Source organism: Hippoglossus hippoglossus, chromosome 24 (genome assembly GCF_009819705.1).
Source record: "Hippoglossus hippoglossus isolate fHipHip1 chromosome 24, fHipHip1.pri, whole genome shotgun sequence".
Lineage (NCBI taxonomy): Eukaryota > Metazoa > Chordata > Actinopteri > Pleuronectiformes > Pleuronectidae > Hippoglossus > Hippoglossus hippoglossus.
In genome coordinates, this window is record NC_047174.1 from 5,851,459 (window position 1) to 5,877,554 (window position 26,096).

Sequence of the window (26,096 nt, forward strand, 5' to 3'; positions counted from 1 at the left end):
AGTAGTATACATGTATTACTCTGCAAGTTATGGTTGACATTTAATAAGTACGTTGCCCTACTCAGAGGTTATTAATACATATCAGCCAACCAGAGTTATATCTTTAGTTGTTTTTTTTAATAATGAAAAAAAATGAAGATAACGTGGCCTGTCATTGTGTGAAACGTCTTTTCAAATGAAGTTTCCTCTCTATTTAATTTTAAACGACACCTCAATACAACAACGTCCGTTAATCTATTTTTAATCAAGAACAAATGAGTTGTGAGGTGTGATGGCAGTAATCACACTGTGTGGTAATGACGGGTAAAGACTCGGTACAGGGGGAAACTGATGACCCCTTGTGGAAACTATCAGATTTGATTAAAGTGTCAACGTGGTGTAATTGAGATGTAAATTAATTACTTTTTTTAGAGTGAATGTTTTTGATACAATTTTTTTCTTTAAATCCCAACTTCAGTTACAATAGCTTAACCTTTATATATTTTATAAATTACATCAAACTAAACTCAAATAGCTGCATTTCACTATGAACATTGAGAGTATACATCTCTTTAGGATGGACGTCTTAAGTCCTTGTGGGTAATTTATAGTTTTTAAATCAGGAAATGCAGCGTAAAACAAATGAATTCACATCTTTTTTTGCATAGTTCACATGTTCATTTCATCACAGGTTCAGTTATTGTTTTCACTTCTTAGATACTTGGTCATAACAAAAAGAAAACTTCACGTTTAAAAATATACAGCAAGAATAAAGTTAACATTTCACAATCTCTCTAGCTGCCTATAACATTAAAACATCAACACACTTCTTAAAAAACACACACACACACACACGAGAATAAACTGGCTTGAAATGTCATCACTCCTTGCATAGCAACTAAATAATCATAAATAAATCTTTATTTACATCCAGTTATCATGACTCAGAGCCTTCCATCGCACAACAAACAGAGACGTCCCATGTGGTCAGCGGAAGCCGAGGATCTGTCTGCTCTTGAACTGACAGGCCTTCTCCACTTCATGCAGCGTGAGGCCGCGCACGTTTGCCGCCTGCAGCCTCCTCAGTATCAGCTCCTGGGACGTCACGCTCCGACGGCCGTGGGGACGCTGGTTCTCTTTGCTCTCACCAGCAAAGTGGACCTTCCTCTTTCCCGGGGAGAGGCTGTCCTCATCTAGGACCAAACAGCACAGAGGGACTGATTAATAAAGATTGATTGACTATTGTCAGGCAGAGAGTTTAAAATGCAGGTTCAGTATAATCACTTCTTTATTGGTGTATACAATTTTTATTAGCACGATTTTAAAAAGTAATAAATAAACATTGAAAACAGAAGCACAAACACAAAAACTGCTCAGTTCTTGTCTCGGGTTAGTAAGTCCAGAGCTCTTCTCCTCAGTTCCATACCTATGTCTTTGCCATATAATGGTGACAGGTCCCTCTGCTGCTGGAGACGGGTATAATTCTTCAGTAAACGCTCGGCCCTGAAACGGTAAATGAGAATTAATCAATTGTACCAATATGCAGAAAGAAAGATTGGAGAAGAAAGGGTGAAATGAGGAGATTGTTTCATGAGCTGTCTGTGGCCTTCTTTAAAAGTTTTACCGTGCGATCCTCTCGTTTGACAGCTGTTCACGAACACACAGCTCCTGCTCTCTTTCTGCCATGAAACAGAAGAGAAGAGTTTTAACACTTATTTGTCACGTCAATGTTTTACCTGTTAGTTCTCTTTAAAAGAATGTGCAGCCAGGGGCTGTTGAAGTTAGTGGGGGCAGGCAAACAGTAGGTCACAGCACTTGTGTTTCAAAAGCAACATGCGTCAACCTGTTCCAGTTCCACACGTTTCTACGAGGTCAGAATGACCTACTCTTGCCCATAATTGAAGATAAGGTGAAGTAGTCGAATAGAGGATAACCCTCTACACATCACGTTATCTCTTAAACTATCAGTTATCAGTTCTATGTTGGTCTTGTTTGTAGATTTATGACAGCGAGCAAATATCAGTATCGCTGAGCAAGAAGAACACAGACATTACAAACTATGTATGACGCCAAAACAATTGCTTTTATCAAACCACATGTCAATAGCTAGCTCCAACAAGCGCTTCCTTACACAGATATCAATGCACCATTTAAACTGATTGTGCAATGATATACAGATATTTCGAAGAATCCACAGCTATTCTACTCTTCCATTGTAAACACCTCTGAATACAGAATAGGAATCAGGCTGTGAAATTTGAGTGCATCTGCTGGTCATCACAGTTTATGTGGCACGATCAGCAGTAGAGATAAAATTCTTACGCTCCATCCTCTCTTCACGTTCCTTCAAAGCCGTCTCTCTGTCCCTCAGCGCCTGTTCCTTGAGTTGGAGCTCAGCAGCAGAGGCGGGAGCTGGTTCCGCCGGCTTCGGAAGAGGTCGGTCAGGGTCCGCCGACTTCCTCCGGACCCGCGCCTCGGCCCTCCTCTGCTCCTCAGCAACCGCATCCGCCAACAGGCTGCTCTGGAGAATGGACTCCACCGAGGGCCTCATGTAGTCCTGGTGACAGAGAGGAGTCACTACTGTTTCCTATAGTACATCAACAAGATAACGGTTGTATAATTCATTTCTAACCTTTAAGTTGAGCATTTTGCTGAGTAAGCCATTCAGTTCCTCAGAGTAGCGGTACGGGATTCTCCTGAACTTTCCCTCTCGGATCCTCTCTGCCAGCTCCTTTTGGTTGTAAGCAGTGAACGGAGGCCTGAACAGGAGAAATTCGGAGTAAGTGTCAGATTTGTTATGGACCAACCAGCTGCTGGAGGAGGGAAAAAAAAAAAAGCTGGAAAACTTACGATAATGCACATAGTTCATACAGCAAACATCCCAGTGACCAAATATCTGACTTCTCGTTGTACAACAGCTGGTTTATTTGCTCCTGTAAGAAAAAGTATGAGGGATTGTCGCAGGATTAGGCTACAATCAGGAGGATTAAGAAACAAACACAGAGGGATTAAACAACTCACTGGAGACATGTAGTACGGTGTCCCAACAAATGTCTTTGCAAAACTGGTGTCATGATTCAGGATCCTGGCAAGGCCAAAGTCTCCGAGCTTCACGTTCTGTCTGATGTCGAGGAAGATGTTGGCTGGTTTCAGGTCTCGATGAAGAACGGTGGCCCGGCCGTCGCTGCGCCTGTGGCACTCCTTCAGGGCCAACGTGAGCTGCGCCATGACTCGCAGGATGAACTGCTCCTCCAGATAACGCCTGCAAAACAGTCAATAAAAAGATAAAGTAATGCAGGTTATGGAGATAGTATCAGGAAGCACGGATTTAAAGAGGATGGAATTTTATATAAATGCACATGGTCACCTTTCCTTGATGCAGCGGTCAATGAGGCTGGACAGGTCTCCGCCCTCGCAGTACTCCATGATAATATACAGCGTTGTGTTGGTGCGGTCTATGATGCGGTCGTAGTATCTCACGATGTTCGGGTGCTTGAGCTCCCGCAGGAGGTTCACCTCTGACACCAGCATCTGCTTTTCACTCTCCGCCATGGTGCCATAGTCCAGCTCCTTCCACACCAGGATCTTTAACACGAAGAAGAGTTAATTAACCACAAAGGATGAAGATTAAAATCAAAGAACCAGGACTGGGAAGCATAAGAAATAAAGATGGACGAGGCATCTCCGCTTCCTCCCACTATGCAGAAATGAAACCAAAGTAACTTGGATACGAACGCTGCCATGATGATAAGATCTACCTACAGTAAAATGACAGAAACCGCCTTTGAGAAAATGTAACCCCCTTATTTAAGTTACATTTTAGTTAAACATGATACACACTTCGTTTGGGATCCAGCTCTTCAGGTGTTGTTCCTGTGGCTCAGTGACATGGCTTCAGATATCAGAGCGACACATGAGATTTACCTGGAACAAGTTAAAATGGCTGCCTTGGCCTGTAAGTAGTAAAAGTGAGCAGGTGTGATGCCATTTTACAAATCAACACTAATCACCACTAAAGTAAAGTACGTTTTTAGTATAACAGCAACAAAGAGGAGAGTCAAGATAGAGATTTTTACAGATATTAGAAGAAAATACAAAAAAGATTGAACAAAATATAATTTATAGAGTGAAACTATAATATATGTGTGATTATGATGTGTATTCTATATGTAGTATTATTGTACAAAGTGTGAGCAGAATAAACAGTATTGCGCAGTGGACATTGAAGTGCACAGATAGAAATAATGTATAATAATTAAATAATATAATAATGTTTCACAGTGGACGGTTTAAAATCAGTGTAGTTTGTGTACCTGGGGGTAAACTGTGTGGTTTGTGTACCTGCAGGTAAACTGTGTGGTTTGTGTACCTGCAGGTAAACTGTGTAGTTTGTGTACCTGCAGGTAAACCGTGTGGTTTGTGTACCTGCAGGTAAACCGTGTGGTTTGTGTACCTGCAGGTAAACAGTGTAGTTTGTGTAGTTTGTGTAGTTCACTCACTTTTCCGTCGGCTTTCCGGGTAATTTTCTGGCACTTTCCATAAGAACCGGAGCCGATAGTGTTCAACAACTCGTAGTCGTCCACCCGGGACGGCATGTTTAAACCTCGAGTTACCAGTTAACCAGTTAACCAGGCTACTAAACCTGCTAACGTCCGGATGAACTAGTTAAACACGATCTTAAACCAGCGCTGAGTTTAACTTTAGCCTTGACGCAGATGTTATGAAGTGTTTGTTTTCCTTCTCTTCCGGCTTCGCTCGCGTGCAGCAACCGTTTCCTCTTCGTTTAAATCGGTGCCCGAATCCTCGCCGCTGATTGGCCCCGCGCTCCTGGCATCGTGACTCCTGATTGGTCGGCGGGGAGACGCGAGTTGTGAGGTTGCTAGGCGCCGGAAACCCCGCGAGAGTAGCGCGGGTGGAGGAGGCGTGTCCACAAGATGGCGCCAAAAACACATGTTCTACCCAAAGCCCAAAGTGTTTGGATGAGAAAAGAAAAGAAAAGAAAAGAAAAGAAAAGAAAAGAAGAGAAGAGAAGAGAAGAGAAGAGAAGAGAAGAGAAGAGACGAGATAAGATAAGATAAGATAATATAATATAAAATAAGATAAAATAAGATAAGATGAGATAAGATAACGATGAGACAAAATAAGATTACGCATTTCATTAAAATGTATCTATGAACATTATTCAAGGTTCCGTAAACAAACCAACAAACCAACAAATAAATCATTATTTTATGGTGCGCTCCAGTCTCCACAGTCGCCTGAACAATCTGTGTCCTTGTTTCATAAATGCTTGCACCATTTGAATCTCCTCCATGTTAACTGTTGTTTCAGGGTTTTACTGCTCATTTATAGCACCACCTGCTCATCAGGCTAATTTCACATCTCCCCTGGAAACACAGGAGAACAACAGGAGTCTGCAGGAGCTACTTGGTTTCATGAATAAAAAGTTCCTGGGACTTAAAGGTTCCAGGTGATTTGGGTTGAAATTCAAGTTATAAGTTAAATGCAAACTTATTACTTTTAACAAATATGTCTTCTTCTCTGATGCTTAAATGTCATTTAAGTGACAAGTGGAGAAGGCCCCGGTCATATTTTTTCTCAGGAACAATAAAAGCAGATGTCTAGAAGCAAAGGTGAGAAAAAACTAAAAAGCAGTTTTAAAAAGATTTTAATTTTAATTTTCTGTCTGTGACGTTTTGACATGATCCTCAGACCTCTGTTCAGCCTCCCTGTTTAATCCTCAGTTATTCGTGAATCCAGGAAAAGGTCGGTGGCTGTCATCAGAGCAGTTTCCATGGCTGCATATGTAAGAGACAGGAGGAGGCTGATGGGCGACGTGTTGATCACGGGTCTTTGGATTTGACCAGGACCACCTGAGGAGTCTCCATCTGAGAGCGGCGACACGCAGCGACCTCTCACTCTGACTCTTATTACTGGGCATCACACTCAGTAGGACTTCACTATAAACACTCTGATGAAGTTCTCAACTGTTTTAGTTGATTGGTCACTTGATAAAAAATCAATCACAAAATTGAAAATCAGTTTTAAATGCCTCGTTTGTTCTGACGTCCTCAATGTCAAGATTTGTTGATTCTTTTCATCACATAATTTAATAATTATATTATAAACTTATCATATAGTATCTTTCAACCCAGGTACAAGGTGTTAAAATATAATATACAGAAACAAATAAGTTATAGGTGAATTCAGACATCAAGTCCTGAGAAAGCACAGCTATGATAAATGTCTTTATTGTTTCAGACTATTAGTGAGAGAAATAAAAAATGTTTAAATTTAAAATGTTACTCTTCAGTTTAAATTGTTAGTTGCAGTCGTACTCAAAAATATATAAAAAAAAAGGTATTAGGTGACATTACTCTTTTCTAGATGCTCAGTTAAGGTAAAGATTTGACATCCAGATATTATTTCTCTACAGAATCAACTTTTCTCTCATCAGCTACACAAACATCATCTGTGAGGAATCACCTTATTTTCACATTATTTAAAGGATCATCTTCAAGTCTTTAAGTCTGAGCTGCATTTCATTGCCACATAAGGATCTTACATGTTAAACACAGAGATTTAATCTGGTTATAGGCCGCAGTCATATTTTGCACATGTAATCCCATTTCTGACACCATGACTCACATCTAAGAAGAGCAGTGGAGCAGCGGTATCAGATTAAGCGTTTATAATTAAAGCCTGACTTGGGGAAATCCCACATGTGACACATAGAAGATTGTTTTCCTCTTTGCAAGTTGGACGTTGACGTGTGATCCCGGAGATAAACGCAGACTCTGGGGTTTCCCGCTCAGCTAACGGGCCTCTCGGCGGGACGGGGCCGCGCTAACAGTTGTGTTCAAATCGTCCTCTCAGCCATCACTGCTGCTCTGCTGCTCTGCCAGCGCCGCACACTGACACGGCTCACACCACCGAGAGAGCGAGCAGCCGGGCCGCTCTGTCAGTCTGCCTCTGCAAAGGTCACTCCTACAAAGAGCTGGAGGAGTTTGGACATCAGCCAGAAACGGTCGGGGGGCCGAGCGGAAAACTGACAGCTAAAAACAACAGAGACAGTCGGGTGCCCGGGGGCTGAGCTGACGTCAGCCGCCCCTGTTTCAAAGGCCAGGAGTTGAGAGGGAGCGACAGGCGGGACAGACAGACAGACAGCCAGCCACGTCCCATAGTGACCTCCTCACCTCTGCTGGGGTGACTGCAGCCCTGTGGTGGGAGGGGCTACAGGGTCCCCACTGTAGCGTCACCACTGACTCCGCCTGTTTTGGGGGTGGAGCTTTAATCAAAGACACCTCTCACACGAGGTGGCATAAATGATGACGATCACACATACACACACATACACACACATGTACGCACATACCCAAAAGTGAAGCCACAGAATCTTGACTACCCCCTGGTGGCAGGCTTCAGTATAGGTTGTAAGGTTTTAATTAGCTTTTTTTAATACTACAAAAATGGGCTGAAATGTCATGATTGACAGCTGAGACTGACTCGTGATTGGCCGAATTGTGTATCTGTGGGACTTTGATACTGCGGTTGCAGCTGTCACTCTGATCATGCTCTCCTGCAAATCGCAGGAAGGCCCAACGAGACTCTGCGATGCCGGCGGCCGCTGCAGTGACATTCAACCCGGGCCTCCTCTCCACAGCTGGATGTGATAGTGCTCGCTGAGTCAAGGGACGCCGTCGTCACCGCGGCGTTCACGAGGGAGCTGGCATCAAAGCGTGACATCGAGGACCTTGGGCGGCGGGCGTGCTATGATATAGCGCATTGCAGGTGTCGGAGGAGGAGGAACACTGGGACCTCTGCAGAGGACGAAGAAGTTCCTCCGGAGACTGATTTGTCTGTGTGATGTGGGCGACACTTGGAGAGAGATTTTGAGCTTGTACGGAGGCGTAAAAGATTCCCGATGCTACACCTTCCCCCACGTGGACACCAGGCTGAGCTGCAGCCACCCTGTTGGCTCCTGACTGTTTAGCCCTTCGGTGAGCTGGTGACGCTTGGTGCATATTTAATCCCATTTCGCAGCTCACTTCCCACTGTTTTCCCCCTCGATTCCCATTGGCCGCCTGGAGCGTGTGGCTCTCCTGCAGACCTTGGCCTCCACACATCACTCCGGCTGCTGTAGAAATGGAGTTGATGGCATGCCACGCTGCCCTTTGTCTCCATCCGTCCCGAGAATCCCAAAAATGTCACGCCACACATCAACCGTGACAGCAGCCGATACACGAGGCGTTATGTGACTTGACCATCTCTCAATCTGCAGCACAGTGATAATCAGAGGGCAGAGGTGTCAGTGGAAGCTCATTGTACTCGTAGTATATGCTACTTTAGTACTTAAAGACATTATTGAATATTTAGGGAATTTATCTCCTCTTTTCATAACCTCTAACCACATCTCTCCATTTAGCTTAAAGGGATTGTTCACCCAAAAATGACAATGCCCTCATTATCTCCTCACCACTATGCCAAGGGAGGAGGGGGGGGGGGAAGTGTTTGAGTCCACAAAACACTTTTGGAGTTTCAGGGGTAAACAGCGTTGCAGCCAAATCCAAGACAATTGGAGTAAATGGTGACCGATTTGTCAATTGTAGTAAAGCAACAGAATAAAACATAAAAGGCCAACTTCATTCACACCCGAGCTCAGGAACACTTTCTTCACACAAGTCAAACTGTCGGTCTCCGTGACTGACGCAGCCGTTACCTCCAGCTGAAGTAAAGAGATCCGTGCAGTTTTCATCAGCTCACGATCAGAGCCCCGATGTCACGTGAAATCTGAGATCTGCAACACAAACCGGGGACTTTCAACAGGCCAGCGACCGACACCACAGTTAAACAACGGGCACAGAACCGAGAACAGGGTTCAGTTACCTGCAGATTGTTCTCAGCACCGAATCCTGAGTGAGGAGAGAAGGGGAGCGGTGGCTTTCACGGTTCCAGACAGGAGCTTAACCTTAAAACCAGAGGGAATCCAGGACTTTATAGAAACATCTCTGCAGGACCTATACTGGAGTCTAATCCTCACTAAAACAGTTAATATATTATATCTGTGCAATTAATTCTACTTAACCTAATAGGAGCATATTCATTTCTTTGGATCTAATTTAATCTATTCATACACTGACCCAGGCCTCTGTCTAATCCACCATCAGTTTGCAACCAGACTCTATGGATGCAGCATTAACATTTAGTATCTCAGCTGGAAAAACATAAAAACATAAATAATACATACGATTTGTTCTTTAAAAATTCACACAAAATGTCACATTTGTTGCCAATTTCCTTTTTAATTGATCAACTAAACGACTGATGGCCGCAGCTCAAAACCAATCTCGAGGCAAGAACTAGTTTGTGCGATGGAATCCATTCTTATTGATGTGTAAATCTCCATTTAGTAAAACATAGACTGGAAAGGTTTGAGCTTTCCTAGTTCATCAATAGAAACAAAACTGCCTCAGAGCAAAGACCAAAAAAAAAAGGTGAGCATAAAACTGATGACAGATTATTGTGTTTAACAAAGTTCTTCAATTTTAAAGACATTAAATTAACGTTTGACTGCAATGGTGAGCTTCAAGCATTTCTATACCTCAAATCTGGATTTTGTTCTTTGTTCGTAATGAAAACTCCTGGAGGACATATACATGTGACCCCGTGAGGGTCCTGCACCGTGATGCTACTCTGTCGGACGCAGAAACACATGAAGGAGAGGCAGCACGCGTGTTAGGATCTTTATGATGTTTTATTCCAGCACAAGTTTTTTGTGTTGTAAAATGGCTGTGTAGCTAGGAATTAAAGGAGTACAAAATGGAAAATTACAGACAGTTCTAGTATAATTTGTTTAAATCCCTATTGTGTTTATTTCCTAAAGCCACATCCAGGAAAACATTATTTCCCTGCCTTCTTTGGAAACATGGTCATAAAACAAAATAAAACAAAATAAAAAACAAAATTGAAAAAAAAGGTGAGAAAAAAAAAAAAGAAAAAGCAATGAAGCTTCATTTGAAGTCACTCTCACGATGGAGGGGAATCTGAAAGGGCCGCTGGATGAAACACATCTACAGCCTATAATTTAAAATGTTATCCACCTACCCGATCAGGTAGCCCTTATGTTGTCTCACACAGTTTCTACCAACAGTGGTGCACGGAGACAGCAGCAACTACTAGAACGCACCTTTTTCCTTCTCCTCGCATTCGTTCACTGCTGCTGCTCCTCGACACTTTTCCTCATTAAAGCAGGCTAAGCAAATTACACAGAGTTGACCTCGACACCACAACACAAGTACATTCGAGAGAGAACAGCTGCATCGTTGCGGGGCCCTGCCGGAGTTTCCCTTGTAACCGAGGAGCGATCTCGTCCTCACTGACCCAGTTTGAGCTCGACTCCTCGAAACTGTCTTTACATCAAACGTTTGTCAAGAGAGAGAGAGAGAGCGAGGAAACGGCTTCTTCTGAGGGTTTGGGGTCGACCAGGACATCAGGGGTTAGTCCTGATAGACGCGGTCTTCCACCGATTTAAAATGTACAATTGTACAAGTTTGAAACTGTGCAAACGGCCAGAACATACAGTAGCTGTAATGACTTGAAGTTCTACTTCCTGCTCAGGAGCTTGGAATTAAAAGAAAGAAAACATACAGGATAACACTGAGAAGTGAAGGGAAAATCCTTGCTCTCTTCTTCTTCTTCTTCTTTTAAAGACATTCATGACAACTGAAACAAAAATTATCTGAAATTATCGCGGAACCAAAAGAGAGAAAAACGCTGCAGTCATCTTCATCGTCTCAACATGGAAAACTCTTCCTCAGCTTCGTTATGTACAAGATTAAAACAAACCGTGACATGAAGACCAAAGTTCATGTAATTTAAAAAGAAATACAAACTTTTGACCACTTGTGGTGAAGTTGCCGCCGCGCTCTGACGTCACAGAGCGACACGACATAATTCATATATATCAAAAAATGGGGGTGGGGGGGGGGGACGACAACCACACACACTCAGTTAGGCAGGTTATGCTGTAAATTTACAGTAATGACACCTATAGTTCTGTAAGCCAAAAATGTCTATCGTAGAATGCTGAACATTTGGGTAGCTTCCTATAAAAAAAATCATATTTTTTTTTCCCCCATGTCTTTTTCCCCACCCCCAAAAACACTAAGCATATGGCTTAAATATTTGTAAAACTATTCAGTCCAACGGGGGAGTAAGAGTCTTCTCCGTCCTCGTCGGTCGGACTCGTTGAGATGATCCTGGAGACACACGTCTACTCTGCTGTGTAGCTGCACGTGGCTGCGTGTGCGCACCGGTTTCTGTCTGCCAGTGTGTGTATGTCGGAGAGCAGAGGGTGAAAAAGAGAATCCACAGAAGAGGGAGTTAGTTTATAGGTGATCAGATTGCAATTCTTGCAACCAGATTTTTTTTTTTGTTTGTTTGTTTTTCTTTTCGAGTTAGCGTTCCTCCTCCTCCCTTCACATACGAAACAGGAGAAAAAGATCCTTAAATCAAGCGCTGCATCATAGCCACCGTCTCTTTAGGCTTTCAGCAGGGCCGCCAGTGTAAACATGATCCCCCCCCCTTTTTTCTCAGTGAGCTCAGAATACTGCCTCGACAAACAGGCGGACACAGGAAAAAGAAGTCGCGACGACAAAAAGAAAAAACAAGTAACGATGGCTGTAGTTGTGGTGATATGCGGGTTTAAAGGGAAGAAAACAAACGAAAACAAAACATCCACAGCTACCGATCAGGAGCCTTTTCCTGGGGCAGGGAGCAGTCAGGGCAGTATGGATTCCTTAGTGCAATGAAGGCCAGAGGAGCGGCCGCCGGCGCAGCCTCAACGTTCATACAGCCGCTCGCTCCGGAAAGGTGTGGCCCGCCGGGTCGCCAGCGGGCTGCGAGAGACGTCCAGTGGGCTTCATCAACTCTTGCCAGGAGGAAGAATAAGGGCAGACATTACGCTTCTAAATCACATATATTCACTCACACACGCACGCGTCCATACACACTTTATACTCTGTAAAACTACCATGGCTAAAGCCTGGGAGGGGAAGAGAGAGAGAGAGAGAGAGAGTCTGGTCCAGAGCGTCTTTTGGAGGAGTCCTGAGCCTCGTTTCGTTAACTTTGAATAAAAAGTCATGTACGTGTCAGCGTCTACGTGTATGAGGACGTGTAAACATCAAAATGTGAGTTGTGACGAGTGCGAGAGATTATTCTGCGAGGCCGCAGGCGCGAGTGTGTGGCGTTAGGGTTGTGACCTGTTTCATACTGTATGGGTTTCTTTAATCTGTGTGTGTGTGTGTGTGTGTGTGTGTGTGTGTGTGTGTGTGTGTGTGTGTGTGTACTTCATATGCTTATTGTTTCCTGGTAAGTCGCTCCGCTGTTGCAAATGTACATTCATCCATCGTAGGGGGCGAGCGCGACGCTGGGCCACACACCAAACGATCCTGAGGCTTTTCCAGTTGTCCGATTAAGACTCTCAGCTCATCAGCGCACTCAAAATAAACAGCAGTAGAGGTACAGGAGGACGCTGTACCACATGTAGCCGGAGGCAAACGCAAACGACTGGATGATGCACAGCCACACGGGGTCCAGGGTCATTTGCCGGGAAACTGCCACCTTGTGTCCGTCCACAGACGGGAAGGATCCTGTTGAGAGGCGGACAAACACAAACGCATCAGTATTTTGCTCTCAGGCCGATTTCTTAGCATTTCTTCAACCGGGATGACCACGGCTTGGCTGCGGCTCAAAGAAACATCTAAGACTTTAGTTATCACGTCTATTTCTTTATGATTTGGGGGCATTTTTCTGCCTTTGTTGACAGATACAAGAGTGAAATAAGGAGACGGTGGAGGAAGACACGCAGCACTGAATTCACACTGACAATAGGAACGCTGGCTTAAGTGATTCAAGCCAGCCATTGTGTTTGGTAGAGCAACATTAGGACATACAGCCGTTTCTATGACAACAACAAGATGGAGGAGACCATGGAGAAAGCCGTGTCTTTGTCGTCTGTTTCATTATGACAATCAAAGCCTGCACTTCCCTGTTGGTCCACCTGTCAGTGTATTGATCCATTCCTCATGAGGTGAGACTCTTCATGAGACGTTGTTTACACGGCTAACTTCTTACACAAGCGTATATTTAAGTTGCGGTTGGCAGGTGATTCACTGACTCATGTGTTCAAACGATCATTGTACACTTGCTTCACTCAAAGTTGTTCTTGTGCTGGGAGAAACTCTGAGCTCCATCACAGGAACGATGACTGTTTTTAGTTCTTAGCGAAAGGACACGAAGATTAAGAAGAAAACAAAACGTGTACAGCTGCTTTTGAATAAGCTGAATCAACAGTTTTATGCTGATGTGAATGTTTATTTTGACTCTGACAAATTAAGAAGGCTAATATTAGCTAAACCACCAGAGACAACACTGAGTGACTCAGCAGGTGATGCAACAACAGGACCAGAGGAAGATTCAGTTACTGTTTTTGACCAAGTGTGGAACACAGACGATTGACAGAGGATTCAACTGTGAGCGGTTTACAGCTAAGACATGTCAGGAAAACCCCACTTTTCTGATTGTTTGTATCACAAACACGGCTAAAATATGCTCAGTGAATGCACCGTGGACGTTGACAGCCGGTTTCCTAGCAACAAGCACTGCTCTAATGTTAGTCAAACATTACCGTTGGAAACAAACGCCCAGAGGCTTGAAGCTCAAACACTGTGTCTGAATCACTCTCTATTTACTATAGAGTTCAGCACAGTTACTCTCCGGGTGTAAATCTATCCACGGCATAATGGGAAAAATGACACTGGTGCACAACTCGACAGAAAATGATGATGATAAATAAGTAATTACTCACTACTGAGTAAAACATCTATTACAGACATGAAGGGAGCAGCTGGAGTCAGTTATTTCCCCCCCAAAAAAAACATTGCTGTGTGAAAGGAAATGTGTGTTCCACAATCATTACAGTTTGACTTCAGCAAACTGACATGGCGAGACAGACCTTTGTCGTAGAAGTAGGCCAGCAACTCTTCTTTCTCCACAAACCTCTGATACAGCCAGTCAGTCAGGGCCTCTGCCTCCACAGGAACCTCCTTTATTGGGTACATCCTGAAGGAAGAGAGACAGACAGTGGAGATGAAACAGGGGGAACGAAACAGGGTAAATGAAGTCTCTCTCAGCAGAAACTGTCTGCATTGATCCGTCGAGGAAGCGGCAGTCGGAAAAAACGCGGGTTGTCAGCGGTGGTCCCCGAGCAGAGCGAGTCTATTACGGCGGCGTGTGTGTTTGCGGCGGCTTCAGCTTGTTTTGGGAGATTCATTAGCTGGCGAAGCTCGTCAGAGTGTCAAGGAGACACTGTGTAGCTCCACAAAACGGCTGTTAGAGTCAAGTCAGGAAAAAATCTGACGGAAAAAAAGGTGAATCCGTTTTGCTGTCAGAACTCCGAGGCGGCCCTGTCCTCAGGGAGCAGAGACACCATTAGACCCTGACAAGGGGAGAAGTGCTCGGGATGTTAGCATTTATTAATCAGACCCTGTCTTATGTGTGTGGGGCTGCGGTGGAACAGATAGTATCTGTACGTTCTGTTGTTCAATAGAACGGCAGCAAATAGCAAGGATACCCATCATGACAGAGCTTATAGCGACGTCTTAAAAGATTTTGTATCAACTTGTATGGATTTCTTGGGGCAGATGCCAATACCAAAACTGGGGAGTAAAAAACATCATATTGGTCGATACATATTTATTAAAAAACATTTGTTATGCAACCCGCATATCAGCAAACATAAACGCTGATTCCGATACGAGTGTGTACGGCTCATATTGGCAAACTATATCTAAATAGATATATGTGGTAAATTATGTTTGACATACACGTCGTCATGTTCCAAAATGTTGATGTCCTACAAAATTTGTGTTTCCAATTTGAATTAGTCTTTTGTTGGGAAGGACTTTCTGCTTCAGCTTTAAAGCGCTGCATAAAGAATATGTATAATTCTTATTACATATGGGGTGAGATTAATTGATGATTGCACATATGAATGTGAGCGTGCACGGGTGTATCTGTATGTTGGATCTGCGATAAGCCGATGACCAGGAAGTACCCGGCCTCTCGTCCGATGCCAGCTGGGATTGGTTCCAGCTCCGACCCTCAAAGGATAAGCGTTATAGATAGGGGGGTGGGTGGATTATTACATAATCATGGTTAAAGATAAAAAAAAATTATAATTAGAGAATACTCTGAAAACATGTTTTGTTTCTTTTGTATATTTTTATCCACTGAAGGTAATGATCTTAAGTATTGTTTAAGAAAAGTAGGACGATAAAGAAGTTTTGTATATATATATATTTTACAATCACAGTGAGAAACAGGAAGACGGCTGCGCTGGTCGACATTGTGAAAACGGCAGGAGGCTGATAAACAGGGTCCCTGCTGCAAGCAGAGGAAGTCTTGTTTGTAGCCAGGAGGGGTCTCTAGTAGGCTGCACTCCCACACAGGCAGCCACTGGTCACCTTCAAATAGAGGTTACCGTCTCCTCCCTCAGACAAAGCATTTCCTCTGCACTCAACATTTGCTCAATATTTCCCGACCGGAAACCACCAGTAAAAGTACATCTGTGCCTGTGAGGGAGGCTTCTGGAAGAGGGCAGTAATAAGTGATACCGTATTGATTGGTAAAGGGTTCGATATATATTAAAAAGCAATCTCGGGGAAGGCAACAGTTCTGCTGTCAGGATGATGTCTGTACTTTTAGTCGCTGCTTGAAAAGACAGACATGTTTCCTCCGCTATGTTGCAGGTATGAAGGGACGGTGACGACTTACAGCCTCGGTGACTGCAGCAGCTACATGAGTCAGTATTTACATGAATCACCCAAATAGGATGTCATTCAAACCAGTGATAGAAATATTCAGACATTTTAAATAAGGTTGTGAATGAGTCTTAATTTTGATTATTAGTGGCAACAAATAGATCTGAAAGAACAAGTTTAAACATAAAATCAATCAACAAATCCAATGAGAATATTTGCCGATTATCCTTGTCAGATATTATTGGTTTGATGATAACTGGGTTTCAAAATGTCCCTGGGCTCCTGGAAGAACATATGAGACTTCTTTTGATATTTTATTTACAAAATTATTTCAGCGATCCATCAAGAAAGTAATTAGCAGGATAATAAATAATGAAAATAAAAGTGTAGAGCTGCAATGATTAGTTGAGAATCAGAAAATCAATTTGCTTTGAGGCAAAAATGTGAAATATTTGATGCTTCAAACTTCTGAAATGTCAGGATTGGATTTATTTCTTTGTTTTACATAAATATAAGCAGAATATTTGGGTTTTGGACTGTTGGTTAAATAAAAGATCAAATAAGGAATATGAAGCTGTGAATTTTCTCACCTTTAACCCTTTGATAATTTGAAGATCTATGGAATAAGCCAGTGCTATCTGATTTACAGGTTTACTTGATCACTGAGCCCATACTCTCAGTTCCTGTCAGAGTGGACATCAGTGCATTAGACACTCGCTATAGTAAAAACTTGCTCTTTGAACTGAAGCAGTCTCTATGACCAAATCAGGAAAAGGCTGGGCCCCCTTGTTCCACAGCCCAGAAGAGAAGGAGCTGATGATTCAACACAGACATCCGCTTGGTTGGTATATTTGAACTGCACATCTCCTTTGGACACTTCTCCTCATTATCCAGCGGTTCACTGTGTGGGTGTTACTCTACAACAAGGTCCTGTTTAAGTAAAGCAACTTTGATGTCCCCGGTGGCCTGAAACCCACTAAAATTTGCTGCTTTCATCCGTCAAAGGTTCTAGTTAAGCTGGATTTTTCAAGATAAAACAGCTTTTTTAAAAACAGCTAGAACCCCCCCACTCGAGTGGCTCAGGCTGCCCGAAAAAACAGAGAACCAAGCTTCTGCAGCCACCTGATCGGGTGATTAGAGGTCCACGCGAGACACTCAACCAAAGCTTCTCCTACTGTGTCTGTGAATATCAGGTTTCTTTTGTGTTACTGTGCCACAGGAACCAACAACCAGCCCTGATGCATCTCTGAGGAAAGAGGAAGTTCAGACACAGGCTGAGAATAACCGACACATCCGTAACCTCTAATAATGACACAGATATTATAACATGTGGACAGAAAGCAGCAATTAGAGCAAAGGATAAATCAAGCAAGTCGCCACTACAACAAAAGAAGCAGTGTTTTCCTGTTAGCTGCTTCCTAGTTGCAGTGACAGGTCGTAATTTGCGGTCATGGATTTATTTTTAATCTGGAGAATAAAGCCATATTTCTTCCACAGCAGTGATCAGTGATGGTGTTATCATTAAATATATGACTGATAAAATATAAGATCTACTGTCACAAACCTCAGGAGTGTTTCACAGGTGATCTCAGAAAAAAGTGAACCGATAGCTCTGTAATTCTGGGTGGAGGGAAACAGGAACTGGCCGGCACCGCTTAATCGGAAGGTTTGTGCTTTTAGGGGCCCTGGGTGGAGGCAGGTGGTCACCACAGCGTTTTCCTGCAGCTGAAATATTCATGCAGCAATCAGGATGTTTGGGTGTCGACACAGGTCGCTGAGGACATGCGAGTTTGGATGAGGCAACGCTACATGCAACACGCTTACATAGGAAACAGTATCCTGGCTCGGGTGGTGTCTATTCTCTGGTTACTCTAGAGCCTCCCACAGTCCCAGCGCGCAAACTGGGGTTAGGTTGATGGGGAGACTCTAAATTGAGCATAGGTGTGAATGTGAGAGTGAATGCCTGTTTGTCTGTATGTTGGCCCTGTATATGGCTGCAACTAAAGATCATTTTCATGATCAATTTGTCAGTTGATTAATTGAGAAATCTGGACAATAATCATGAGTCAACACAATATTTAAAATGTCCTAAAATGTTTTATAGACAACATCAAATATGACAAAGAAAAGCATTAAATCCACAACTCGTACCAGAGGAAGTTCAGCATTTTTGCTTTAACAATTAAATGAATGAATGAAATTAAACATAATTCAAACAATATTTTTCTCTGTGTACAGTAAATCACAGTGTAATGAGAATAAATGATTGTAGCATGAATTACTGGCTTGATGGCGACCTTACAGATGTGACAGGTTGTTCTTCAGTTGATCGGTGACCTTGTTCCGACTCAGAGAAAACAAACAGGCAGCGACTTGCAGCAGCATCACAATGAGCGACGCCAGCGAGCCAAACAGTTGTTGGCAACGCTTCTGCCGTTACTGGGAAAAATGGAAATGTCGCTCTACAGTGTCCTTATTGTGCCGAGTGAAAATGGATGGTGGCTTGTGTGAGACAGTACAGTAGTGATGGTGTTGGTGTTGGGGAGGAACTGGTGGCGACATGTTGGCGTGGGGCCACGGCAGCGCACTCGTTTCCACCCTAACCCACTTGGCACCGACCTGCTTCTTAACCTGACACCCCGGCACAGAGACAGACAGCTGGGAGAGAGAGAGAGAGAGCGGCAGTTTCTCCAGTTGATTCCCTGCATCCGACTTTTACCAAGTCTTCACCAACTACATCCTCACTGCAACTTCTGTGACTAGTTTCTACAAAGGCAGCGCGAATCACAAGCTACTTACTGCCTCATTTGAACCATTCAGCCCCTGAGACCTTATTCTTGAGATATTGTTTTTCCTCCAAACTGGGCTGAGAGGCTAATTAAGTTTGGACTGCGGCTGAGAGAAGTCTGTCCACTCAACAAGCCTCCTTGGAGGGCAGCCAGTCATTGTTCGGGGAGTCTATACGGCCCCGAAATCTCTCTCGCCGTGAAAATCTTAAAAACCAAAAAGGCGCCCCTGGGAGGCCGGCGCCCGGGCACCAATCTCCATCTCCAGCCCGTCTTATTCTAGTTAAGATAAGGCTCATCAACCAAATCCCAAACTGCTGCCTTTAAGTTCCTTCTCTTGATTTTCCTCAGGAGTGAAAGCACCGATCAAACAGAGAGTACGTTTTTTATGTTAAAGTGACCTTCTACAATTGAACTTCTGTGGTCGACGGGGACCCTAAGTAAACCACACACACACACACACACACATCACTCTTAAGGGCTCTTCCTCACGGAGGGCTAAGAAGTGCTTATCTACAGCCGGAGAGAAGTCTAGGGATGGTCGGACTCCACTCGTTAATTGCTCCATTTAGTCTTTAATCTGCTTCCTCTCCGACTAGAGGCCGTCTGTGTTCCAGGAAATGGTTTCCAAGCAGAACGACGGACATGGCAGACTCTCCAACCGACCAATGTGAAAAAAAAAAGGCTCAGCCAGACGGAGGAGAGCTGAGAAATCCCCCGACGTGTTGATACACAAGACTACTTTCAGTTCAAATTAAACAAAAATGAGAAAGTATTCAGAGTACTTGAAGCTTCATGGCTAAAATCTTAAGGGGGAATTGCTTCTGTTTTGTGAACACGATCACGGAGTTGCTGCAACTGATGATATTCTTACATCAGTGACTTAAAAATAGCTGCACATGCTTTTGACTGGCCAAGTATTAAATACCATACCAGAGGTAGTTATCACGTTCTTGTTCCAATGAGCAGTCGGATTATCACTCGGTATTATTGGTGGTGAGGGCGAGTCCATTAAATGATTTTGTTGATATAAAATTAGAATTGACTGATAGAAGCAATGAAACATGTGAGATCTTGTCCTGGTAATGATCTGTCTTTTGAGTTATGTATGTAAACACCATATCCTGGTTTGGGAAACCTGAATAAAGGCTTTATTCTGGTTTTATAGCTGGAGCTTCTCTGAGGATCCATCCACACACACGTTTTTTTGCCGTCAAAACTCCACCGGACTTTTTGAGCACCTAAAACGGAGACGTTTGGAAACGATACAATACGCTTGTATTCAAACTTACTTTACTCAAACTACTTAATTAATTTCTATAGTACTTCATATAAAAACAATATGCAAAATCAGAGGTGTCCTCACCACTAGGGATTGGCTGTAATTGTCACAGAGCCGTCAAAGATATTGCACTTTCTAGAAATCACATAACGATTGATCATCATCATCACAAGATTACAACAGATGTAATTATGGCTGAAAATAACGTTTACTTTTCACCTAGAAAACCTGGGTTGTGTTTGAACTTTGAACATGACCATGATTTAGTCCTCTTGACTCCACATCGATTTCTGTGTGTCTACGTGGCAGCAGCGCACTTTCACCTGGTCACCGTGACCACATGCCTGTGACAGGGAGCTGCTGCTGTAATGTGAGGACACGTGAGACAGATGTCGGCGGTGGGCGGAGCCGTTTGGAGGTTATTAACAGACTGGTGTTGGAGTGTCGACCTGTTATCAGTTCAGAGGTCACAAGGAAGGGGCCATAAAAACCACTGTCACTGGGACGTATGGACGACCGATGTTAGCTCACCCTCATGGAAGTTCATTAAACAATGAAGAAGGAAAAAGTTCTGCTCGTACATGTCATCATGTCAATACAAGCAGATATTTCGTATTTGTACACGATACCTTCATTAATCACTGAAAAATGTACGGCACAAACATCTTACATATTTAATTTATATGCTTCATTATACTTCTATAATATGATATACTTTTTACTTCACCACATTTACCTGATAGGTAGTTACTAGTTAGATACAACTTTTATATCTATGATTTTACTTCTCCTTATTCAATTTCATTTGTATTTCTGATATAAGGCTTAAAGGCTCATATCTGTCAATTTTTATCAATCGGACTCTAAGCATCTGCAAAGCACTTTACATTCCACCGACCTGTATGAAGACCGACATTACACTTACATACTTCACATTGATGTATTTCTACTTTTAAAGCTGACGATCTGATTACTTCTTCCTTTGCTAATGGGCCTGAACTTCAACAACTCTTGAGGAGGATTCTCCGTGGAATGAATTCAGTGTGTGTGGGGATGATTCCTGTAACGTGTTTCTATGGTGACACGCGTACTCTGAAGATCCTTAGCTTTGAAAAAAAAAAAAGCTACAACCCTCTTCTCATTCATTATCCCCAGGCACCATCTCTAATTACCAAGGCCACTAATTATGCTCAGAGGTAAACACCAGTGTGAGGGATATCGATCCAGGTGAGCTGCTGAGGGGACCTCAATAAACACAAATTGGTTTAAGAAAAAAAAAAAGACAGGTGGAAATGTAGCGTCTGATTTACAGTAAGAACTGACGCCACAACGTTTTTTAACAAAGTATTAAGTTAAAAAAAAAAATCTGCCTCAGATTTCTTAAAAGACGACATTTACGGCTGCGAGCTCAACACTTCTGTGTGTGTGTCCCGACTCGGAGAGAAAAGCCAGGTGTGCAAACGTGCATGTGATGACCAGGCAAGACTCCGACGCCATAAATCACGCCACCTTTCAGATGATTTCCAAACAGAACACACAGAGCAGCACGGAAAAAATACAGAGGAGAATGTGCATTATAAAAGAAAAAGATTTCAACATATTTAACACCCACTACTGCCCTCGCTTGGCCTCTGTACACCCACCTAGCTCTCCCATCTGCCATTCACAGAGGGCTTATGATGCCGCAGCCTGGGAGGCTGAGATTATATGGAGAGAGGGCAGGAGACAGTGAGGGAGGAGGGTGGAGCTGAGGGGTGAGGACGGGCGGCAGGGACAGAAAGAGGGAGGTAGAGGGATTTTTTTTATAAAAAGTGTGCTCAGTGTGGATTCATCTAGAATATTACTCAATACTCAGCTGACTGTTTTGAAACTGAGGCTGAGGAGCGGCAGTAATCTACACAGTCCCATAAAATGTCAGCCGAGGAGGAGAATGGCGGTTTGTGATCAAGGGCAGATATAAAAACAGCCAGGCTGAGGCCGTCGCATCTAAGGCTCCAAGGTGACTTATCGAAGACGGATAAAATTCTTCACGTACATCTCACAACAAAGGCTGCAGATCACGACCAGCTCACATGCACCTATGCTCAAATTCCTGTGAGGGATGAAATGAATAACTAGGTCAGCAGTCTGTATTTATAATCCAAAAAATAAAAACCAGAAGAGGCAGCATCTCCAAAAAGAAACAAAAACAAACTGGCCGAGCATTTCCCTGCTCAGCTGGTGCTTTAACTGTCTCTGCTCTTCTCCTGCTTGTAGAAGAACAAAAAATAAGGTGACACCACACTAAACGGGTGAAATCGGTGATTTGCTAAGCTGAGCAGACAGTCAGAGAGCTCCCTCTCTCTCACCCGCTGCCTCCACTGCAGATTCAATATGCTGAATCACCGATAAAGGCCGACAGCTGACACTCTGCTTGATGTCATAGCCACTACACTGTCTGACAGTCCTCTATTCTGACGGTTCTCTGATAACACTATTCATTTCATGACTTTTAGTATAATTATTTTGAACTGTATTCATTCCAATATCAGTCAGGTTTGTTTTTTTACTTCACTTTGTGTCTTTTAACACTTTTAGCATGTTAATGTTTCAAATTGACTCTTTGTCAAAACAAAGATGATCCTTCCCTTTCACACATGACCACAGTGCAACACAGTTGCAAACAACAATCTGATGCAAGCCACTCAAACAAGATAGTGGGAAAGTCCCTGAACTTTCACATTGAAGTTAACACATAAGCTGCTTTCATATGCACTGGATGAAAAAATGAAAAAAGCAAACCAAAAAGAGAGCAGATATCTCCCGGTGAAAAAGCGTCACACACGTAGATGTCTACAGTTTGTGGTGATAAGATCTGACGATGGTGTCGGGCTGGTGCGAACAGACGTGATCTATGCAGCGGAGTTAAAACGTCACATCCTGTCTCTGACTTGATGCTGTTGTGAACGCGTCTGTGCAGAAAACCTCCCGCTGCGTTGTGCATGTATAAAAGGTGAATTCTGGGTAAACTCCGTAGCCAATTCTGCAGATTTTACCAGGAGGTCATGTCTGTAAGCTGTGTTTGTGTGTGTCCTGGACTGACACAGCAGAAACATGGTCACACTCGTCTAGCCACCTCTCCTATCAGCATCATATCGCTGACTCCCCCACAGTGTTCCCTTGATCAGCGGGCAGAGTAATCCTCTTGTTGACTCTGCACCTGCATCTTACTTCTCTGTGATCTCTGCCGTCGGCTCAGGGAGCAGGGAGTGTGCACACATGTAGCCGGGAACAGCTGTGCCCTCAGCTTGGTCGGGTGCCTCCCCTGCCTGTCCCCAGGATGCAGAGCTGCTGACCGAGCGAGGGAAGCTGATTGTGTCGATGGCTGATTAGAGGGTCCCCGAGGTGGGATGGGACTAGTGCATCCTCTGCTCGTCTAATTAGAGACTTAATGAGTCCTTTGCTTTAGTCCAAGCGGGCAGAGGAGCCTCTAGAGAGAGGCCCCGGCAAGCCAGGGTTCATAAATCACCTTTTACTTTCCCCTATCCCACCGTGCACGTAGAGGAGTGCACAACTACGGGAGCTGTGTCAGGAAGTTGTTGAGGGGTGCAAGGGAACATTAAGGGTCAAGACGACTTCTACTTGATGACTCCTGCCTGAGCCTGGATACATCCCTAATGATCTGCCCTGTCGAGACAATACACAGAGGACCTTGGACTGAGTCTGGTCCTGGTCCACCTTCATCATATCCTCAAGTGGCGGGAGTAGCAACAGAGGGGAAGCTGGAGGGCAGTGAGAGCAGGACAAGGGGCAGTGCCTTTACTCTGCAGCAGAGCAGAGATTTGTTTTAGCTACAGAATGTGGGATATTGATTGTAAATACGATTGTTTAGTTTGTATCCTGTCCTGAATTTTCTCTATTGTCTATGAAAGGTCCTGTTGTCAATCTACTACGGCAGCATTTCTTTTTAAAGTCAGTGATGTTGTGCAGCAATAACATCCACTTGAATTTCTTTCAACTAGTACAACAACAGCAGAACTCCAGTCATAGCGAGAAAAACACAGAATGAAAACTATACAATTAAACCAATGTTTATCCTCAACTAATGACTATTATTAAACCGCTAAAACATGTGAAGTATGAAAAATGGAAATTAGAATGTCAAAGGGCCATAGGTAACCCTGACTTCAACTCCTTTTGTACAGCACAACAAAAAATAAATATATATATATATATATCGAGTGACTAATTTAATTAAAAATAATAAACATTAATATCTTTTTAACACATCATAGCAGGGAATGAAACTCACTGAGGCCTTGTAGATGCTTAAAAATGTCATTATTTTTATGCAAAGTCAGCCCTGAAGTAAACACTCTTTTCCCTGAATTCTAATTTTTACGAGTTATGTTTTCTAAACTGCGATAAAAACCCTCATCGAAAGCTAATTCCAATCGAGGAGACAGAAAAGCAAGGCAACATGAACAGGGACTGGAATGTTCCACGCATTCAGCAGATGGTGTGTCTCATGTGAAGGTCCATTGTATGACCTCACTCTGAGGTGGGTTCTGCTGAGGTATGCAAGGTGGGTTTGGCTGCAGTGAACTTGTGTTATTCGAGGGTGGACTTGTAAATCAGTGATAAGTCAAACCTCTGGAGGTGAGTGCTTGTAAAGTGAGTCACATGTATGGTGTGATGTCTCAAAGTCTGAGCACTAAATATACGAAACATGTAACCCTATCATGGATCTGTGATGTGACGCCCCGGTAACGTGATTCCTCTCATGAGGGAGATTTCTACTTTTCTCTGGTCGGTGGAGAGGACATAGACATGGGTAGATGAATGAGAGCCTGAGTGTGACATGAGCAAAGTCACTGGTTGTGTCTGAAATCACTCACTCATTCTCCCCGAGCTCCATGTAGAGAACGTTATAGTGCACACGTGAATAAATAGAAAATATGCTTCCGACTTTGAGTTCTTTTCAATCAAGACTTTTCTGTTTGCCGCTGTCGTCTATTGAGTAGCATCGAAGGCGTTTCATTCAGACACGGCACAACATTATACATTTCTGTATCTTCTCGTCTGTCGGATGTTTTCCTTTCATTCAGCACGAGCACAATGGTGTTTATTGAACCGCTAGAGACCATCAGTAGTTCACCACTTATCATGAATTGTGGGATACGTCCACTAAATAGAAAATAAACATTCTCACTCGTCATTCGGACAGCACTATAAAGTAGTGAGTGATTTCAGACACAGCCACCGTCTTTCTCATAACTCGCCCTTTATCTGCAATCATGACCTGAATTCACCAACACAGATTTTCACTTACTTCATGATGTAATTTCCGTGTGATGTTTGTATTGCATGTCGGATGCATGATGAATTTGCGATAATGGTAATGCGTTCCCTCTCGTGCGAATAACAGAATTACAGAATCATACACGAAGCAAGAACAAACCTCAGATGTAAAAGTGAAATGTCCTTACCTGTAATGTACATGTGTGACTGTAGGAGGCCTGTAGCCAAAGATCCAGGTCTGGATGTCCATGGGTCTTGCTTTAGGGTACGCTATGGTCACATCTATTACCCACTGCAGGCCTCGACGCTTGTTACCTGTCACGGAAGAAACACAGAGAGTGAGATGGACGAGAAGACACACGGGGATAAATACCTAAAACATATCCACACGTCCAGTAGGTACAGTTTTCCTGTTTGTGTCCAACCAGACAGACTCACAGGTCAAGATCAGTCTACAGCTCGTACAGATTCAACGACATTTCAATACACGCTTTCCTCCTCCATCTTAAAGACTGAGTATGTAACCATTACGTGTCCCTGGAGATTATTATATCATAGCAGTGCAGCCAAATGAAGGCTGGTTATGTGCCAGTGACTGGTGGAAAACCAGCTGAAGCCCCAACCAGACCGAATTTGTCTGGAAGCTACGTCTGTGAGTCACAGCAAAATGGTTGTTTTCCTCTCAAAAGCTTCATGGCTTACACGGTATTTTACCGATAAATTACTATGAAAACACACATTCTGGTATTTTTTTTATTTCATTTACAATCTATAGAAGGATTAGAGGGAGAATGGGTGATGAAAGTATTGAGACAGGAAGGCAAGAGGGATTGCTGGACTGGTTTGTAGCTGCAGGCTGCAAGTGTACAATTATTTATGTTCATTATTTTGGGTCAGCTCTGCTCTCGCCTGTGCATAAACAAAAGATAATAAATGAAAAGAGGCATT

The 26,096-nt window shown here is 43.3% G+C and overlaps 2 protein-coding genes across 3 annotated transcripts in view; both read right to left on the reverse strand.

The window, feature by feature from the left end:
- Window positions 1-163: 163 nt before the first annotated feature.
- nek2 (NIMA-related kinase 2) lies at window positions 164-21,052 on the reverse strand. Of its 2 annotated transcripts, XM_034580531.1 has the most exons (11): window positions 21,041-21,052; window positions 9,120-9,127; window positions 4,479-4,615; window positions 3,347-3,564; window positions 3,001-3,241; window positions 2,830-2,912; window positions 2,612-2,738; window positions 2,302-2,536; window positions 1,604-1,658; window positions 1,406-1,482; window positions 525-1,172 (listed from the first exon to the last, which is right to left on the reverse strand). In XM_034580531.1, the coding sequence occupies exons 3-11, from the start codon at window positions 4,572-4,574 to the stop codon at window positions 967-969; spliced, it is 1,338 nt and encodes a 445-aa protein (XP_034436422.1). In that variant the 5' UTR covers window positions 4,575-4,615; window positions 9,120-9,127; window positions 21,041-21,052; the 3' UTR covers window positions 525-966. The 2 variants fall into 2 exon arrangements, with proteins under 2 accessions (XP_034436421.1, XP_034436422.1); XM_034580530.1 differs by lacking the exons at window positions 9,120-9,127; window positions 21,041-21,052 and having other exon boundaries at window positions 164-1,172; window positions 4,479-4,750.
- Window positions 11,402-26,096, reverse strand: part of lpgat1 (lysophosphatidylglycerol acyltransferase 1) — a 35,424-nt gene continuing 20,729 nt past the window's right edge. The window contains exons 6-8 of the mRNA XM_034580533.1: window positions 25,337-25,463; window positions 13,994-14,100; window positions 11,402-12,629 (exon numbers count right to left, since the gene is read on the reverse strand). Coding sequence (XP_034436424.1) covers window positions 12,478-12,629; window positions 13,994-14,100; window positions 25,337-25,463 — 386 coding nt within the window. The 3' untranslated portion in view covers window positions 11,402-12,477. The remainder of the gene's footprint in view (window positions 12,630-13,993; window positions 14,101-25,336; window positions 25,464-26,096) is intronic.

Coding starts and splice junctions, on each gene's coding strand:
- nek2 (XM_034580530.1), bottom strand. CDS start 4,574: ATGCCGTCCCGGGTGGACGACTACGAGTTGTTGAACACTATCGGCTCC. Junction 3,242..3,346: donor GACCGCTGCATCAAGGAAAG/GTGACCATGTGC, acceptor ACTGTTTTGCAG/GCGTTATCTGGAGGAGCAGT. Junction 2,739..2,829: donor TATGAACTATGTGCATTATC/GTAAGTTTTCCA, acceptor TCTCCTGTTCAG/GCCTCCGTTCACTGCTTACA.